Raw genomic sequence first — 20,228 nt, forward strand, 5'->3', positions numbered from 1 at the left:
GTTCCAGGCATCCACCACCCTCTGGGTAAAAAACGTGCCTCGTACATCTCCTTTAAACCTTGTCCCTCGCACCTTAAACCTATGTCCCCTGGTAATTGACTCTTCCACCCTGGGAAAAAGCTTCTGACTATCCACTCTGTCCATGCCTCTCATAATCTTGTAGACTTCTATCAGGTCACCCTCAACCTCCATCATTCCAGTGAGAACAAACCAAGTTTCTCCAACCTCTCCTCATAGCTAATGCCCTCCATCCCAGGCAACATCCTGGTAATTATTTTCTGTAGCCTCTCCAAAGCCTCCATTTGGAATACTGCATCCAGTTCTGGTCGCCACACTACTAGAAGGACGTGGAGACTTTGGAGAGAGTACAGAGGAGGTTTATCAGGATGTTGCCTGGTATGGAGGGGCTTAGTTATGAGGAGAGATTGGGTAAACTGGGGTTGTTCTCCCTGGAACGACGGAGAATGAGGGGAGACTTAATAGAGGTGTATAAAATTATGAAAGGCATAGATAGGGTGAACGGTGGGAAGCTTTTCCCCAGGTCGGTGGTGACGTTCACGAGGGGTCATAGGTTCAAGGTGAAGGGGGGGAGGTTTAACACAGATATCAGAAGGACATATTTTACACAGAGGGTGGTGGGGGCCTGGAATGCGCTGCCAGGCAAGGTGGTGGAGGCGGACACACTGGGAACGTTTAAGACTTATCTAGACAGCCATATGAATGGAGTGGGAATGGAGGGATACAAAAGAATGGTCTAGTTTGGACCAGGGAGCGGCACGGGCTTGGAGGGCCGAAGGGCCTGTTCCTGTGCTGTATTGTTCTTTGTTCTTTGATTGTTCTTTGTTCCACATCCTTCTGGTAGTGTGGCGACCAGAATTGAACACTATATTCCAAGTGTGGCCTAACTAAGGTTCTACAAAGCTGCAACGTGACTTGCCAATTTTTAAACTCAATGCCCCGGCTGATGAAAGCAAGCATGCCATATGCCTTCTTGACTACCTTCTCCACCTGCGTTGCACCTTTCAATAACTTGTGTACCTGTACACCCAGATCCCTCTGCCTCTCAATACTTTTAAGGGTTCCGCCATTTACTGTATATTTCCCACCTGTATTAGACTTTCCCAAATGCAAACTTGATATGATTTCACACAAATTCACATGTAATGATGTGTTGTAAAAAAAAGCAAAGACTGCATACATTCTATGTCTGTTTCCGGAGCATCCAAATTAAAAAAGCTGCAAGGGACGGGGTGGTGCAACTGACTAGAAATGTCCCTCCAGTCTTGACCCGAGCCCAGGCTGATGGCATGAATGTCTTCTGTCCAGGAGGCTGCGAGATCCGATGTGACATAAGCTTGGGCAGCCTCCGTCATCATTGACCACAGCCTCAAAACTAGAGAAGCCGAATCAGGGAGCTCACAGGACAGCCGGTGAGTGCAATGGGGGGAAACAGGTCACACGGACACTGTAAGGAGTACACTGAGGGTGGAGGCTTAGCCATGTTACGGAGCAGTCTGTGGACCTCACTTTACATCTGACGCTAAGACTGAGATCAAAGATATTCCGTTCTTCAGATACTCTGTCACCTTTAAGCACAGCATCATGAAGAAAAGGTTTGAGGCGGCCAGTATGGGTACACAGGAATGGAGAAGGTATTTCATCCAAGGCATGCGGAAATTGCCCACAGCCACTGCAACAATAGCTGCTTGCATTTCTGCAGACCACTGTACATTTACGAGCTTGAAGACCCGCACAATATTTAATTACAATTCAGTTAGGGCATGTTCCCACGTTAAAATGTAATCTGACCATTGGCTCCAGATGTAGAAAAGGAGATTTCACAGGATACATCTGACAACTACTGCAGTTGACTATAACTGCAGCAAGGTCCTACATTTAATCATTTATTTATTAATTAGTGTCACAAGTAGGCTTACATTAACACTGCAATGAAGTTACTGTGAAAATCCCCTAGTTTACCACAGTCTGGCGCCTGTTTGGGTACACTGAGGGAGAATTTAGCATGGCCAATGCACCTTTCGGAGTAAACCGGAGCACCCGGAGGAATCTCACGCAGACACGGGGAGAACATGCAGACTCCGCACAGACAGTGACCCAAACCAGGACTCAAAACCTGGGTCCCTGGCACCATGACACATCAGTGCTGACCACTGTGCCACCATTAAAGCAGCAATTTGCAAGACTGAAGAAATATAACCTTCCCTCAAACATTAAACTTTATCTTTCAAGATGTTTGAAACTGCAAGTAAGTGGTGGCTGGGGGATCACTGTCAGATTCACCATAGGTTACAGGTGAGAACAGTCAGTTTGTTAAGGTTATTTCATGCAGGAAGTACATTTTTTGTAACAAAAACAGGAGCAGTCAAACAGGGGGGAAACATACCTGCAATTTTACATGCCAGTGTCAGAATAAAGGGGCGCCAATTTAAGACTGAGATGAGGAGGAATTTCTTCTTGTTGAGAGTCTTTGGAACTCCTTACCACAGAGAGCTGTGGGGGAGTCGGGGCGGGGGGGGGGGGGGGGGGGGGGGGAGCAGAGTCCCCCTTATGTATATTTAAGGCTGAGATAGATAGATTTTTGATCAATAAGGGAATCAAGGGTTACGGGGAGAGGGCAGGAGAGTGGATGTGAGGAATGTCAGATCCTAGTGAATGGTGGAGAAGGCTCGAGGGGCCAAACAGCCTACGCCTGTACCTATTTCTCATGATCTTATGATTTAGGTGACGGATCCAAACTGCAAGTCAAACTTGTAAAAAAAAAATTCTGTCTCCAACCATAATAAATACCATTCCAATATATTTGGGGCACATGTTTGGTCATACAAAAACTCTGTTTCTGTGCTCCACAAATATATAAAATGACTCTGCACTTCTTTTTCATTGTATTGGCAAAAGAAATATAAAAGCTAAAGTGTAAATGGTCAGTCACAGAAGAGGTGGCCAAAATTACTGACTGAGAATCTGAGATTTTTAAATGATCAAAAACCGTAATGTGGATCTCTTCGTCTCAAGACATTGCATTCTCTGCCTGCAACTGATTCTGTGTCCACATGGTTTCTCAGAGATCCTTGCAAATATTCCACAAATTGCAAATATTCCTCAAATCCAAATATTCTTTAATTGCTAATGGTACAGTTTACACACGAAAGCAAAACCGGCTGAGAAAGGCAGCGGACTTCAAATGATATGCATCGTGCCACCTTTTTAATACTTTTGATGTTCACGTGCAATGTTTCTATTTTGTGCATCCAAGTTTTAATTTTAATGTAAAAAATGCCCCTGCCTATGTCTCACTCTGGTCCGTCACTGGCTTTTCAATTGCAGATAATTATGGAAACTACACCAAATGTTTCATTCTTCCACAAACCCCCATAGTCTGCTTAAAGTCACTTTGATCACAGTTCAAACTGCAATCTATGGTCCATCTCAGTCAACAGCTACGATAGTCTTTGATATTGAGCCATTTAGCAGTTAACACGCTTTGGCACATTGATAACTTGGAGCTGCGAGTGGAAATCAAATGCATCTTAGGAAACACTGGATTTGTGAACCCTTACAGATATATATTATTACAGATGTACTTTAATGGAATTGAACAAAGACATACTCCCACATTCTCCACTTTGATTTCATGGGCGGCACGGTAGCACAGTGGTTAGCACTGCTGCTTCACAGCTCCCGGGACTTGGGTTCAATTCCCGGCTTGGGTCACTGTCTGTGTGGAGTTTGCACGTTCTCCCCGTGTCTGTGTGGGTTTCCTCCGGGTGCTCTGGTTTCCTCCCACAGTCCAAAGATGTGCGGGTTAGGTTGATTGGCCATGCTAAAATTACCCCTTAGTGTCCTGAGGGATTAGCGGGTAAATATGTCGGAATATGGGGGTAGGGCCTGGGTGGGATTGTGATCAGTACAGGCTCGATGGGCCAAATGGCCTCTTTCTGCACTGTAGGGTTTCTATGATTCTATACCGTAGTTCTGTTTCTTCCCATTAATATGGAAACTGGCATTAATGCCTTGAGCAAGTGACCTATCTGTGCAAGATTGTAATACTATGAGGTTTATGCTACTTGGATTACAGGTCCATTTTAGGGTTATTGTGCTGTGTAAAGCCGTACTTCAGTCCATTTTAATGTAGCCTATGCATAGCAATATTCAAACTGATGTCCCAGCTTCATAACGTTTGAACATGCTAATTGTCAGGCTTGCAGTAGCAAGATACCAGTGAAGAAGCCTAAAGAAATACACTCACAAAGTATTAAAACGGATTAAGTCGCAGCAACTCTCACCATCAGCATCTGCAAATTTGCCCGGCCATAACATGGGACAATATCAACTAATGACTGGCGGCCACAGGGCTTCTTACGTCTAAACTTTTCAGAAACAAATTTACATCAGTAACATCACATATTTGGCATAGCGGCGATCCATTTATTTCAGCAGGCCGTAAAGCTACGCATATTAAACTGAGTTAGAGCTGCAGGTACTACAGATGCATCTGTTCCGACTGAACAGATGTCAGTTCATAGCTGTTCAGCGAGAGGTTTAAACGCCTTCAGCCCAGTCTGAGAAAAGTTTTACACAGAAACAAAAAAAAACGCTATGGGGACAATTAAAAGCTTTTCAGATTTACTGAAGCTCCACCTGCTAGCCACAAGTGAGTTAATCTCCCCCAATCTAATAATTGAGGTGTGTAATGACAGTTAAGTAAGGGGGTCTGGTTAATCTAGCATATTTTACCGACAGTGCAGGGTCTGTGGATGTGATTCTGATGTGAAACCCGAACCCAAGATTGCTCGAGAGAGAGAAAAAAAAGGGTTACAAGTTGAAACTATCGTGTGCAATTGATAAAACGTTCGACTCAGGCTCTGGGGAGATTGGAAAATAGCCTCACATTTGGGTCTTCTTGTGAACTCACTGCAGAATAAGCAATGTACACAGCAAGTTGTCACCTGCATGTTGTACAGTCAGCTTGCTGCTGCCACTATAGAAAGGGAGAGAGAGAGAGAGAGCACCCAGTAAGACTGTGGCAGAGTGGTAAATGAGAAAAACATGTTAGTGCATAGCACATCAGAAAGTTTAGCTGGGAGCTATGTGCTGATTAATATCAGAACCACCTCCCCCCCCTCCCCCCCCGACTCCCTCCTTCCCCAATCTCTAGATGATCTTGTCACATCTGGGCTGACAAATCCATACAAGCTCACAGAAAATCCGTTCAGATCAAGGACCCGGCTCAAGGAGTTAAAAAACACCAGCAAAGCGCATTCTGTTAGGCTTAACATGAAACTAATGAAGCTGATTGCTTCGGTAAACTGTGAGACCTAAAAAGAGAAAAACATACACACACACAAACATCCACACTCAAAAAGAAATACACCTCGCCCCGAGGATATTTCAACACAATTTTACCCCCAAACAAAATAAAGTTCAGGACAAAAAAAAAATGGGAAGACAGATAGTCCCAAATAAATGGCAAGTGAAAAAGAACCAAGTGAGGTGTTGGAACAGACAAATGATATTATTTTCACTGGATATCCATTTTTGTCTCCACACACACACACACACAGCAGGAATTAAATCCCTGGTAAAGAATTCAGCTGACTCAAGAATCACAAAATCTTGGTGGCAAGTTGTCCCGCACTGATTCAAAATGAGCAGGAAGTTTCTTTTGAGAGATAATTCCCACATATTAAACTTTCACCGCTTCCCCCCCGCTTCGCATGCTGCCAGTTTCACCCCACGGACTGAGTTGAGAGCAGATCACTCACCTCCGACATTGTCAGCAGTGATCACCGTGAGCAGTCACCATCCCACTCTGCCATTCCTCGCCGATTTAAAATGATTTGCATCGGCTCTGCCTGCCCGTACAAGCAGCCAGCAAACCCTTGGTGGTGCCTGAACCTCAGTTTGGATTCCTGTTCCAAGCACTGCACAGGGGAGTGGACAGGAGACCCTCCTCCTTGGTATTTTCTCTGGAGTGAGTTTTTTTTTGCGGGGGGGCGGGGGGGGGAGAGAAGCTGTATTTCCTGCTCACCTCTGGAGCAAACTCTCACCTCAGTGCCCCCAGCCTTTGAGCCAGCCTCCTTCAGTCACAGGGCACTCCCTCCGCAGCTGCAGGGAGCAGGGCATGACACTTATCTTTCACGGAGATTTGATCAAAAGGAATTGCAGAGGCTGTTTGGCTGTTTCCACATCCCAAGCAATGCAGTCAGAACAGATTGTACCTCAGCCTTGTCTGCTGGAATGACATATCAATGCAGCTATTTTTCTGCTTTCTTTTCCCAGAAAAAAAAATCTCCCCCCTCCTGCTCACTGCAACAACTCCATCTGGCTCACATTCACATCAATCCACACACTAAGAACTTTTTTTATAAATGCTACATTTATTAGATTAGCCTTTTATTAATTAGTGTCACAAATAGGCTTACATTAACACTGCAATGAAGTTGCTGTGAAAATCTCCAAGTCGCCACACTGTTCGGGTACACTGAGGGAGAATTTAGCATGACCAATGCAACTAATCGGCACGTCTTTCGGACTGTGGGAGCAAGCCGGAGCACCCAGGAGGAAACCCACGCAGACACGGGGAGGACATGCAGACTCCGCACAGACAGTGACCCAAGCCGGGAATCGAACCGGGTCCCCAGCACTGTGGTTCAGTATAACGCTTTCCAAGCTCACTCATTGGAGGGTGAATTCTTCCACGTCGGATAGGTTAGTATGGCTTTCAATTGTGTGGTCAACTGCTCCTTCTTTTAAAGTTTAAGTTCATTTATTAGTGTCACAAGTAAGGCTTACATTAACACAGCAATGAAGCTATTGTGAAAATCCCCGAGTTGCCACACTCCAGCATCTGTTCGGGTACACTGAGGGAGAATTTAGCATGGCCAGTGCACCTAACCAGCGTGTCTTTCGGACTGTGGGAGCAAACCAGAGGAAACCCACGTAGACACAGGGAGAACGTGCAAACTCCACACAGACAGTGACCCAAGCTGGGTCCCTGGCACTGTGAGGCAGCAGTGCTAACCACTGTTCCAATTTAGGAGTGATAAGTTAAATCTTTTCACTAATTCATTCTAGGAATGCAAGAAGAAATATTTTTTTGAACCCTGCAAGCACTGTGCCAGGAATAGTGATGTGTGCCAGGGCTCGTGGTAGATTGATGAGTCTTTCCTATGTCGAAGGGACTGAGTAAAGGATTTACAGGCCATATGCAGCCCAGGTGAACACTTTAACAACCGTCTATATCAAACTAAATGCAGGCACAAGCAGCAATGGTTTCACACAGAAAGTCTGCTTCACACCAACCTGAACGACTGCAACCTGTGTGACCTGCAAGTAAATGCCAGCAAAGATCTGACAGCTCTTTGCAAATGCTTACAGATTAAGATGAATGTATCGAGTGGCAAAGCAGTCACTTACTACAGGGTGTGTTTGCATATCCACTCTTTGAGGAGGTTGTGTATAAACAGTGAAGAGAGGACACACTAAGCAGGAGACTGGCCGGCCTGTTTCCTTTGTAGACTGTTGCCCTTTGTGGCTGCAAGCTCTCACAGCCGGGTGAAACGGCAATGGAGAGGCAGTAATATTTACTCACTCTTCAGCTGAAGTTTCAGAATGTCAGCACTCTCTGCTTTTCCTGTTGAGTTGATCTTCTTGATGTAAAGAAGGGTTTTAGGGGCTCCTTAGCAATCGCTTAACTCCTGGCTGCACCTAGAACAACTTTTTTTTCAATTCGACAGGTTCACCAAGGAGGATAAGGAAACACAGAATCCCGACAGTGCAGAAAGAGGCCATTCGGCCCATTGAGCCTGCACTGATCACAATGCCACACAGGCCCTATCCCTGTGGCCCCACTTATTTACCCTGCTAATCCCCCTGACACTAAGAGTGAATTTAGCATGGCCAAACAACCTAACCCACACATCTTTGGACTGTGGGAGGAAACTGGAGCACCCGGAAGAAACCCATACAGACAAGAGGAGAATGTGCAAACTCCAGACAGTGACCCAAGTCAGGAATCGAACCCTGGTCCCTGGCATTGTGAAACAGCAGTGCTAACCACTGTGCCACCGTGCTGTTAATGACGCCAAAGAACTTACATTTATATAGCACTGTTCACAACTCAGGTGGTCCCAAAATGTTTACCAATACAATACTTTAGAAGTATAGTCACTGCTATGATGTAGGAAACGTGGCAACCAATTTACTCACAGCAAGCTCCCATAAACATAAATGCGATAATGACCAGATGTTCTTGTGGTGAATGTTGGTTGAGGGGTAAATATTGGCCAGGGTTCCAAAGAGCGCGACCCCTGCCTATCTTGCACAGGATTGTTTAATGTTCACTTGGTAAGGCAGATGAAGCTTTGATTTAACCTCACCCCTGAAAGTTTGCACTCCAACAGTGCAGCACTGCCCACATCCGTCACTTCACTTGGGGGTCAGTTTGCTGAGTTGGCTGGACAGTTAGTGAGTCAGGTGGAGCGATGCCAGCAGTGTGGGTTCGATTCCCAGACCAGCTGAGGTTATTCATGAAGACCCCGTCTTCTCAACCTTTCCCTTCACCTGAGGTGTGGTGATCCTCAGGTTAAATCACCACCAGTCAGCTCTCCCTCTCAAAGGGAGAGCAGCCTGTGGTCACCTGGGACTATGACAACTTTACCTTTTACGCCCTCGGTGCTACACTGGATTAGGTGCTCAAATTACTCAATTGGGGCTGCAACCTACAAGCTTCTGATTCAGAAACAAGATGTACCCACTGCACCAAGGCGGAGAGCTAAATGAACATGCATGAACTGCATGTTAAGCCACACTTCAAACATCTCTCACACAGACGCATATTAGTCAATTTTCTGTTTATTTTTCTGATTTTGATAATCTGGCCTTTCTTCAAAAGTGACATGTCATGAATTTAGGAGTAGCTGCCACCCAATAGACACATCCAACTAACCTTGAACATACTGCTGGATGTACACATTCAGGCTGCTCCACCACAAGAAGCAGCAGTGACCTTAAAGGGACATACTAGGTTAACTACAGCTCCATTTTAGCAGCCAAACATCACAACCATAGACCCACCCATAGACAACACCATGGAAAATTAGCCAGTAATTTCAATTTATGCCAAGTCATATAGACTGGAACGATTCACTGACTGGAATCAGTTACTTAGTCTCAGGGTAAGAAAGAAAGACTTGCATTTATATCATGTGTTTCATGACCTCAGGACATCCCTAATCACTTCACAGCCATTGGAATATTTTTTTTGAAGTGTTATCACTGTTAGAATGTGAGGAACACTGCAGCCAATTTGCACACAGGAATTTCCCTCAAGCAAGAACTTGAAAACTGACCCAGGGGCAGCACGGTGGCACAATGGTTAGCACTGTTGCATCACAGCACCAGGGACCTGGGTTCAATTCCCGGCCCACTGTCTGTGTGGAGGCTGCACATTCTCCCCGTGTCTGCGCGGGTTTGCTCCGGGTGCTCCGGTTTCCTCCCACAGTCAAAAGATGTGCGGGTTGGGTGGATTGGCCGTGCTAAAATTGCCCCTTAGTGTCCCGAGATGTGGAGGTTAGGTGAAGTAGCCATGGTAAATGTGTGGGGTTACGGGGGGTAGGGCCTGGGTAAGACACTGTGTCAGAGAGTTGGTGCAAACTCGATGGGCCTTCTTCAGCACTGTAGGAATTCTCTGATTCTGAAGTGATGAACATTAGCCAAGACACCAGTGAGAACTCTCCTGCTGCGTTGCAAAATAGTGCCATTGGTTCCTTTATGTTCACCAAGGCGGGGTGGACAGGGCTGAGGTTCCAAGTCTCATTTGGCAGTGCAGCACTCCTTCAGTACTGCACTGGAGTATCTGTTTAGATTATGTACTCAAGTCTCTATTGATTCAGAGAAGAGCATTGCTGGCTGAGCCACACATGGGATTTTATGAGGTGATTGTAGAGGGCTCCGGTTGCTGTGATGATCAGAGAATCATAAAGCCCCTACAGTGCAGAAGGAGGCCATTCAGCCCACTGAGTCTGCACAAGAGTATCTTACCCAAGCCCATCCCCTCCCTCCGCCCCCCCCCCCCCACATATTTACCCCGCTAATCCCCTAACCTTTGCATTTTTGGGGCAATTTAGTATGGCCAATCCACCTAACCCACACATCATTGGACTGTGGGAGGAAACCGGAGCACCCGGAGGAAACTCAAGCATACATGGGGAGAACGTGTAAACCCCACACAAATAGTCCCCCAAGGCCAAAATTGAACCCGGGACCCTGGCGCTGTGAGGCAGCAGCGCTAACCGTTGTGCCGCAGTGCCTCCCTGATCAGTCCTGGTTTGCTGCTCCTGACCACTGCCTAGTGAGGCTTGTTGGAAACATGGATGAATGGCTGTTGAGGATTGAATTATATCTGGCTGCACAATCAAAAGCTTGCTGGTGTCACTTCCTGGGTTCAGATGGCCAACTGGCCAATGTTACTGTCCATGGCATGGTGTTGACGATTTCAATATTAGCCACTGGGGAAGGAGCTCCAGGCAGAAGCTTCGATCAGGCAGTGTGACTGGGCCTGCTGACTGGCTGGAACTCCAGCTCAAGCTGCTAGCTGCAGGCTAAGTGCTTCCTAACGCCTTGCATTTATTAGAAAATGCATTCTTCATGTAGACTCGGGACTTCCACAGGTTGTAGGTTTGCCAAGTTTTTTTCTTTTAGTGAATTTAAGACAGTATGCAAAACAACAAAAAAATCTTCATTATTCTCAGCAACCAAATAAAATCCTCACAAAATCCCAACTCGGACTTTTTACAAAAATCAGTGCACTCAAAAAATAGAACGATTAAGGCAAGACTTATCTGCACAGAACCCTCCACTGAATTAGTAATCATCAGTTCTAAACAGACCTGGCCCATTAGTGAAACTGAAGAAGAGAATCCATTTCTGTTCATCCCACGCTCTTTCTACACATTTAATATTCACTTGCAATGTAGCCTTGCATTCGAAACCCCTCACTGCTAAATAAAGTGTCATGATTCACAGTTAAATCCACACCTTAGCTATGACCGTAACACTATAGTCTGCACCCTCCCCTTGTGGGCAGCACGGTGGCACAGTGGTTAGCACTGCTGCCTCAAGTGCCGGGGACCCGGGTTCAATTCCAGCCCCGAGTCACTGACTGTGTGGAGTTTGCACGTTCTCCCCGTGTCTACGTGGGTTTCCTCTGGGTCCTCCAGTTTCCTCCCACAGACTGGAAGACCCACTGGTTCGATGCATTGGCCATGCTAAATTCCCCCTCAGTGTACCTGAACAGTGGCGACTAGGGGATTTTCGCAGTAACTTCATTGCAGTGTTAATGTAAGCCTACTTGTGACACTAATAAATAAACTTTAAAAACTTTCCTTCTCCCCAAGTACTCTATGAGCTGTATACTTTGCCTGTAACAGCTTATAAGAAACAATATGTATCCCATTACATGTGACAATAATAAATCAAATCAAATAAATGCTGGACTTGTTTTGATCCATTCTGGCTCGGTAGAACAAGAGTTAAAATACAGTGAGGTTCAACTGCATGTCTCTCTACACTGCACCCACTGGCCCAGGCTAAGCCCAACTGTGATAAAGTCAATATAATTAGCTGCATGCTGGGCAACATACTCATGAGTGGGATGAGACCTGCTGAAACATAGACCAAGATACCCCATGGTATCTGTAACTAGCAGAGTACCTTGGGTTTTGGAGGTCACTGTATCCAGGCCGTGAGGGGAATCGACTGAATTGCTTTTGCCGTGTTTTTCAAGGCAAGGAGCAGAACATGAGCTGAACACGCTGAGCCAATGAAGTGCATCTAAGATACAGCAGCTAGTTCATTTGGTCATGAAGTTGTCCGCAACAACAAAAAAAATCAATGCCTTTCATTCTGACAGCACCTCCCGGAGCAATGCCAACCGTCAAGGGTAATGAGTGCAACAGAATAAGCCATCATAAGGAAAACTCCAAGGTGTTTAAGTTTAATAATTCTGATCGTGTTGTGCTTTTTCTTTTGCACTATGAACCCTGTTATATTCTCAGAGAAGAACACCCCAACCCAGCAAAGTCACCTTTTTGATTTGATTTGATTTATTATTGACACATGTATTAGTAAACAGTGGAAAGCATTGTTTCTTGCGCACTATACAGACAAAGCATATCGTACATAGAGAAGGAATGATGTGGAGATGCTGACGTTGGACTGGGGTGGGCACAGTAAGAAGTCTCACAACACTAGATCAAAGTCCAACAGGTTTATTTGGAATCATGAGCTTTCGGAGTGTTGCTCCTTCACCTGATGAAGGAACAGTTCTCCGAAAGGTTGCGATTCAAAATAAACCTGTTGGACTTTAACCTGGTGTTGTGAGACTTCTTATAGAGAAGGAAAAGAGAGAGCGTAGAATGTAGTGCTACAGTCATAGCTGGGATGTAGAGAAAGATCAACTTAATGCGAGGTAGGTCCATTCAAAAGTCTGATGGCAGCAGGGAAGAAGTTGTTCTTGAGTCAGTTGGTACGTGACCTCAGACTTTTGTATCTTTTTCCCGACGGAAGAAGGTGGAAGAGAGAATGTCCGGGGTGCGTGGGGTCCTTAATTATGCTGGCTGCTTTTCCGAGGCAGCGGGAAGTGTAGACGGAGTCAATGGATGGGAGGCTGGTTTGAGTGATGGACTGGGCTTCAGGTAGAATAGAGGAAATCGTAACCTGGGCTCCAATAATAAACTGCAGTAGTAATAAGAAGCCCCAAACACAAAACAAAATGATTTTGCTGGAGCTTATATTGCGGGACAGGGGGAAACAAAAACTCCAGTTGATTGAGAAAGCTGGTGTGGTGTTTGTTATTTCTTGTCAAAAATGTCAGAAATCGTGGGGCCAACTTCCACCCACATGCAAAGCTCAAATTCTGCTTGTGCTGTGTGTAAATACAAAAACAATTCCGCTTTGACAAAGGGGATCAGGATCCAGGGGAAGGGGAGGGAGAAGAGAAGGCAACAAAGCAGATGAAATGGGCTCGTTGCTGACGTCGTGTGTCCAAATCTGCCACCTTTCTTCCTCCCTGACAAGGAACAGGACAGGTGCAGTATCCTTCAGGGTGCCAATTGGAAAATAAATAATTCAGACTGGAGTTCAATCAACGTTGGCACGGACAGACCTCATTCCCAACACTTCCTTTAAAAATAAATTATATTTCTCCATAAAGCAGTGAAAATGAAACAAAACAGAAGGGCAGGTCACGGAGTGCTGTGCATTCCCCAGTCAATCCTCCTGCTGCACAAACCAAACATCTGAAGAACTGGGGTCAATGGTGCATCGCTGTGTTGCATACAGGGGAGGGGGGGGGGGGGGATGGGGAATAAGGGATTAGATACTCATTTAACACACACAATTCTGACGACGGAATCCAACTCTTGTAGCCAAAGGGAAAACAGCTGAAAAAAAGCAAACTTCAGAACAAAGTATAAATCACACTAATTTAACAGTTTTTTGCAAATTGTAAATGCCTACAAATGGATTGGGATAAGATCGTTTCTTTCATTTTTTTTGCATTCTTGGCGATCCTTGTCATTGTTTTATTTTATTTATATGTGGGACATGGGTGTTGCTGGCTGGCCAGCATTTATTATGTGGAGATGCCGGCGTTGGACTGGGGTGAACACAGTAAGAGTTTTAACAACACCAGGTTAAAGTCTAACAGGTTTATTTGGTAGCAAATACCATTAGCTTTCGGAGCGCTGCTCCTTCGTCAGATGGAGTGGAAATGTGCTCTCAAACAGGGCACAGAGACACAAAATCAAGTTACAGAATACTGATTAGAATGCGAATCCCTACAGCCAACCAGATCTTAAAGATACAGACAATGTGGGTGGAGGGAGCATTAAGCACAGGTTAAAGAGATTTATTGCATTTATTGCCCACCCCTAGTTGCCTGAAGGCAGTTATTAGTCAACCACATTGCTGTGGCTCTGGAGTTACATGTGGGCCACACCAGGTAAGGACAGCAGATTTCCTTCCCTAAAGGGCATTAATGAACCAGATGGGTTTTTCCGACAATGACAATCGTTTCATTGTAGATTTTTAATTCCAGATTTTAAAAAAAATTGAATTCAAATCCCGCCATCTGCCATGGTGGGATTCGAACCCAGGTCCGCAGAACATTAACTGAGTTTCTGGATTAATAATCTAACGATTATACCACTAGGCCATCACCTTCCCATAGGGTGAATATTCCTGATTCCGTGCCTGGCTGCAACACATGGGGAATACAAGATAAGGTAAGAAATGGGAACACTGATAATCCTTACCATCCCTTGAGACTGCTCTGCCATTTAATAAGATCACGGCTAACTCTCCACCGCAACTTTACTTTCCTGCCTTGATTCCCTTAGCCTCCAAACCTACCAACTTCAGCCCTCAAAGGTAGAAACAACTGAATATCCACAGCCCTCCTGGTTGGAAATTCATAGAATCATAGAAACCTACAGTGCAGAAGGAGGCCTTTTGGCACATCGAGTCTGCACCGACCACAAACCCATCCAGGCCTTATCCCCATAACCCCATGCATTTACCCTAGATAGTCCCCCTGGCACTAAGGGGCAATGGTGTGAAGATGCTGGTGTTGGACTGGAGTAAGCACAGTAAGAAGTCTCACAACTCCAGGTTAAAGTCCAACAGGTTTATTTGGTATCACGAGTTTTCGGAGCGCTGCCGCTTCATCAGGTGAGTGATACTCGTGACACTAAGGGGCAATTTAGCATGGCCAATCCACCTAACCCACACATCTTTGGACTGAGGGAGGAAACCGGAGCACCCGGAGGAAACCCACGCAGACAGGGGGAGAATGTGCAAACTCCACACAGACAGTGACCCAAGTCAGGAATCTAATCCAGGTTCCTGGCGCTGTGAGGCAGCAGTGCTAACCATTGTGCCACCGTGCCAAAGAACATTTCACAACATTTTGAACGAAGAATTTTCTTTTCATCGCAATCCGAACAGCTAGTTCCAGCAAAATGGCGGTAGAGGTTAAGATCACATACCCAAAACTAAGAAAAATTGGGCTCGGACCTTGGGGCCAGCTGATCCTCCATATGCCACTGTGATGCTGCATCTAGATGATCCGATACATGCAGGTCCAGAAACAGAACAATTTCCCCAACTCATAGAACCATAGAATCCATACAATTCAGAAAGAGGCCATTCGGGGAGGCGATGGCCTAGTGGTATTATCGCTAGACCATTAATCCAGAAACTCAGCAAATGTTCTGGGGAACCTGGGTTCGAATCCCACCACGGCAGATGGTGGAACTTTAATTCAAAAAAACATATCTGGAATTAAGAATCTACTGAAGACCATGAAACCATTGCCGATTGTCAGAAAAGCCCATCTGGTTCACTAATGTCCTTTAGGGAAGGAAATCTGCTATCCTTATCTGGTCTGACCTATATATGACTCCAGAGCCACAACAAAATATTGACTCCCAACTGTCCTCCAAAGGCAACTAGGGATGGGCAACCAGCGATGCCCATGTCCCATGAATGAATAAAAAAAAGTCTGCACCAACTCACTGAAAGAGCACCTCCCCTCTACCCTCTCCCTGTAACCCTACGCATTTACCATGACCAATCCACCTAACCTACACATCTCTGGACACTAAGTGTCAACATTACCGATCCACCAGTGCTAATGGTTGGGTGCTCCGGTTGCTCCGGTTTCCTCCCACCGTCCAAAAATGTGCGGGTTAGGTTGATTGGCCGTGCTAAAAATTGCCCTTAGTGTCCTGGAATGCGTAGGTTAGAGGGATTAGTGGGTAAATATGTAAGGATATGGGGGTAGGGCCTGGGTGGGATTGTGGTCGGTGCAGACTCGATGGGCCGAATGGCCTCTTTCTGTACTGTAGGGTTTCTACGTTTCTACGTTTCTACCTAACCTGAATATCGTTAGATCATGTAATGCCATAGAAAGTCAAAACAAAAGCCGGTGGTTTGATGAATTCAGAGAGGCCAAGTTTCCAAGTCTGGTAATAACCTGCTCTCCTCTGGTAAAGCAATTCCACTTGCAATGGAACTGTCTTTCAGTTTTCAACATGGGTTTAGGCAGCATCTAAGTGATATGGAAACAGCAATTCAAGTCATTACAGAGTGGCAGATTCAATTAATCTTAACTACTCTGTAATTTCATGTCAAGATCTACATAGTCATTAATGAGCTGCATAATTCAGCAATCCCAATAAAAGGGTAGCAACAGGCCCTATTGTTCCTTCTGTTGTAGAGAGGAATGGGATGAACTGAAGGCTCGAGAAAGATTCAGTAAATTCATCGAACTGAAATGGATGCCAAACACAACAAGGAGAAATGTTCTGAGTGTGTCTGGCTGATATCAAATCATATATTCCTGACTCACTGCATCAACCCTCCACCCAGTGAAATATATTTCAATGATTGTAGCGCTAACTAATCTGTCATTTACTACATTGAGCCACTGCCGTTACCCAAGTCTGCTCTTTTGTCAGAGGGTCAGATGACTGAAGGGAAAATTGTGCAACAGATAATTTAATGTGTGCTGAATGTGGCTTTTCACACACTATGCAGTCTTCCTCATGATACACAGCGACACCGCACTCTTTGGTATACGTATCTCGTGTGATAATGCACAGGACAACAGCAATCTCTGTCATGGGCGGGATTTTCTGCCGCGCTCGTCCCAAAACCGGAAAACCCTACCCAATGTCAATGGAACATTTTCCTGTCTCGTCCGCCCACGAAGATTCCCGTGTCAGACACTTTAATGAAATGCCAGAGCTGCACTCTCAGCTGTCCATTGTTCATGCTGCTTCAGAACCCGTCTGAGCTTCTGAGCTTCAGATACTCCTTGCATTTCTCAGCCTGAGCAGAACCCGCTGTCCCATCCACTCCAAGACCATTCAGACAGCAATGCATGCATCAAATTCAGCAAACAGTACAGGGGCTTCACCTCAGGATCAGAGGGAAAAAGAAAGAGCACGCTCCCTCCATCGAACATCACCGGGGTGCACCGCGATCACTACAATGGCTGCAATTAAAGAGATGATGTAATGTCAACATCTTTAGCCAACCAGGGCAGGGTAATAAATGCTGCTCTCGCCAACCTCACTCACGTCTTGAGGTTATGTGAGGTTATCCACTTTGGAAGAAATAATAGTAAATTGGAATATTATTTAAATGGAGAAAAATTACATCGTGCGACTGTGCAGAGGGACCTGGGGGTCCTCGTGCACGAATCGCAAAAACTCAGTCTGCAGGTGCAGCAGGTGATCAAGACGGCGAATGGAATGTTGGCCTTTATCGCGAGGGGGATAGAATATAAAAGCAGGGAGGTCTTGCTGCAACTGTACAAGGCACTGGTGAGGCCGCAACTGGAGTAACTGTGTGCAGTTTTGGTCCCCTTATTTGCGAAAGGATATATTGGCCTTGGAGAGAGTGCAGAGAAGGTTCACCAGGTTGATACCGGAGATGAGGGGTGTAGCTTATGAGGAGAGATTGAACAGATTGGGTCTGTACTCGGAGTTTAGAAGGCTGAGGGGTGATCTTATAGAGACATATAAGATAATGAAGGGGCTGGATAGGGTAGAGGTGGAGAGATTCTTTCCACTTAGAAGGGAAACCAGAACTTGAGGGCACAGCCTCAAAATAAGTGGGGGCCGGTTCAGAACAGAGTTGAGGGGGAACTTCTTCTCTCAGAGGGTAGTGAATCTCTGGAATTCTCTGCCCATTGAAGTGGTGGAGGCTACCTCGTTGAATATGTTTAAATCACGGGTAGATAGATTTCTGATCAATAAGGGAATTAAGGGATATGGGGAGCAGGCGGGTAAGTGGAACTGATTCGCTTCAGATCAGCCATGATCTTGTTGAATGGTGGGGCAGGCCCGAGGGGCTAGATGGCCTACTCCTGCTCCTATTTCTTATGTTCTTATGTTCTTATTGAGAACCAAATAAAAGCAACCATCCCAACCGAACATCCTCCTTCCAACGCTGACTTCAGAACGCTGTGATTGGGAGCCAAGTCACCTTTATTTCTCCGGGATCCAGCCTGAATCCAGTCAGATCCAACCGCCTGGCTGGTGGGTGGGAAGCTGAGTCCAATGGATGGTGGCTGCAGTCAGGGACCATTGGGTCCAGCCTCCTCCAATCATTCAGGCTCCTCCTGCCTCACATGGAAGCCTAAAATTACAGTTTAAGTGTTATCCACCGTGGCCTTTTCTTTCCGATGAAGCCCCTTCCCAGCAGGCCTGGCCTGATGTTGCAACCACCCCCTGTCTCGCCCCAATCTGCATATTTCAAGATGGACCTTCCTCCCTTCCTGTTGGCACCTCACTCAATGCTCTCGTATCCGCTCCCATCCACCTTAGAATCATAGAAACACTGCATTGCAAAAGCAGGCCATTCAGCCCATTGGGTCTGCACTGACTCTCTGACAGAGAATCCCACCCAGACCTTACTTAAACCACCAATCCCCCCTCTTGGGACACTGAGGGACAATTTAGCATGGTCAATCCACCTAGCCTGCACATCTTTGGACTGTGGGAGGGAACCGGAGCCTCCGGAGGAAACCCACGCAGACACGGGGAGGATGTGTGAACTCCACACAGACAGAGACCCGAGACCGGAATCGAACCTGGGTCCCTGGCGCTGTGAGACAGCAGTGCTAACCACTGTGCCACAGTGCCGCCCCTTCTGGTCCCTGATGAAGTATTGACGCCACCTCTGTCTTTGTGCGTTGTTCAGCCCACACACAGCTGTTTCTCTACTTAAAAATAATCTGAGGGTCTTGTGGAACATTGGATGCCCTGCAATTAATCTGGACGTGTAAGCTTTGCAGATGACAAAGTTGACACTTTGATTTGGAAAGCTTCGATTGTAAGCAAAACTAAGGATTGGATCCTTAATTGAAAAGAAAACAGAAGATTGTTTTATCCTGGGAGATCTGCACTTTAGTCCAGTTTCTGTGACCAGTGTTCCCCCAAACCACAGGTCAAATCAGTGACTGATCCGACCCATCTGTACGGAAATACCAACTTATGAGGCTTTTACTTTATTACTAATAGAATTACAATATTGATTAGTACATTAGTAAATTATAATGCTTTTAGTACAATCTGATAACACATAATAATGGACACATTTGCACCAGCCTACTTATAGCTGTCAAATGAATCATCAGACATGGAGGCAAGGTTCAGACATTAATTTTAAAATCAGATTGTTGCTTTTAAAATGGTTGAAAACATATTTTTCCAAGAAATGGTGTACTTTCTTTCATGTCGACCAGAGTATATTTATATATGCCCTAGTATATACCCCTGTATAGGGCGACACGGTGGCACAGTGGTTAGCACTGCTGCGTCACAGTGCCAGCGACCTGCGCTCGATTCCCAGCTTGGGTCACTGTCTGTGTGGAGTTTGCACGTTCTCCCCGTGTCTGCATGGGTTTCCTTCGGGTGCTCCGGTCCCCTCCCATACTCCAAAGATATACAGGTTAAGTGGATTGGCCATGCTAAATTGCCCTTTAGTGACGGGGGACTAGCTAGGGTAAATGCATGGGGTTATGGGGATAGGGCCTGGGTGGGATTGTGGTCGGTGCAGACTCAATGGGCCGAATGGCCTCCTTCTGCACAGTAGGATTCTATGATTCTATATATAGGTCGATTGCACAGTTAAATGGGGTGGCCAGGTGGCATAGTGGTTGCCACTGCTGCCTCACAGTGCCAGGGACTGGGTCACTGCGCAGAGTTTGCACGTTCTCCTCGTGTCTGTGTGGGTTTCCTCTGAGCGCTCCAGTCTCCTCCCACAGTCTGAACAATGTGCTGGTTAGCTAAATCCTCCCTCAGTGTACCCGAACAGGCGCCAGAGTGTGGCAGTTAGGGGATTTTCACAGTGACTTCATTGCAGTGTTAATGTAAGCCTACTTGTGACAACAATAAATAAACTTAATCTTAATCTAAATGATAAACCATTCAAGAATGGCATAAAATGCACTGGACTTCACCACATATAGCGAGGCTTGTTGGACACAAAATGGGAGGGATCTTGAGCCTGCATTCGCCATCCTCAGAAGCGGCAGGGGAGACTTGGTATCCAGTGAAAGCCGAAAATTGCGAATCCGGCTGGCAAGATCACGATTTATGATGTTCTTTGCCCTCTTTGCCGGAGATGTAATAAGG

At 45.9% G+C, this 20,228-nt stretch overlaps 1 protein-coding gene across 1 annotated transcript in view; it reads right to left on the minus strand.

Moving 5' to 3' along the window:
• Positions 1–5,876, minus strand: part of bnc1 (basonuclin zinc finger protein 1) — a 116,895-nt gene extending 111,019 nt beyond the window's left edge. Inside the window, exon 1 of the mRNA XM_078241029.1 lies at positions 5,784–5,876. Coding sequence (XP_078097155.1) covers positions 5,784–5,792 — 9 coding nt within the window. The 5' untranslated portion in view covers positions 5,793–5,876. The remainder of the gene's footprint in view (positions 1–5,783) is intronic.
• Between the last annotated feature and the right edge of the window lie 14,352 nt (positions 5,877–20,228).

Source organism: Mustelus asterias, chromosome 24, assembly GCF_964213995.1.
Source record: "Mustelus asterias chromosome 24, sMusAst1.hap1.1, whole genome shotgun sequence".
Classification (NCBI taxonomy): domain Eukaryota; kingdom Metazoa; phylum Chordata; class Chondrichthyes; order Carcharhiniformes; family Triakidae; genus Mustelus; species Mustelus asterias.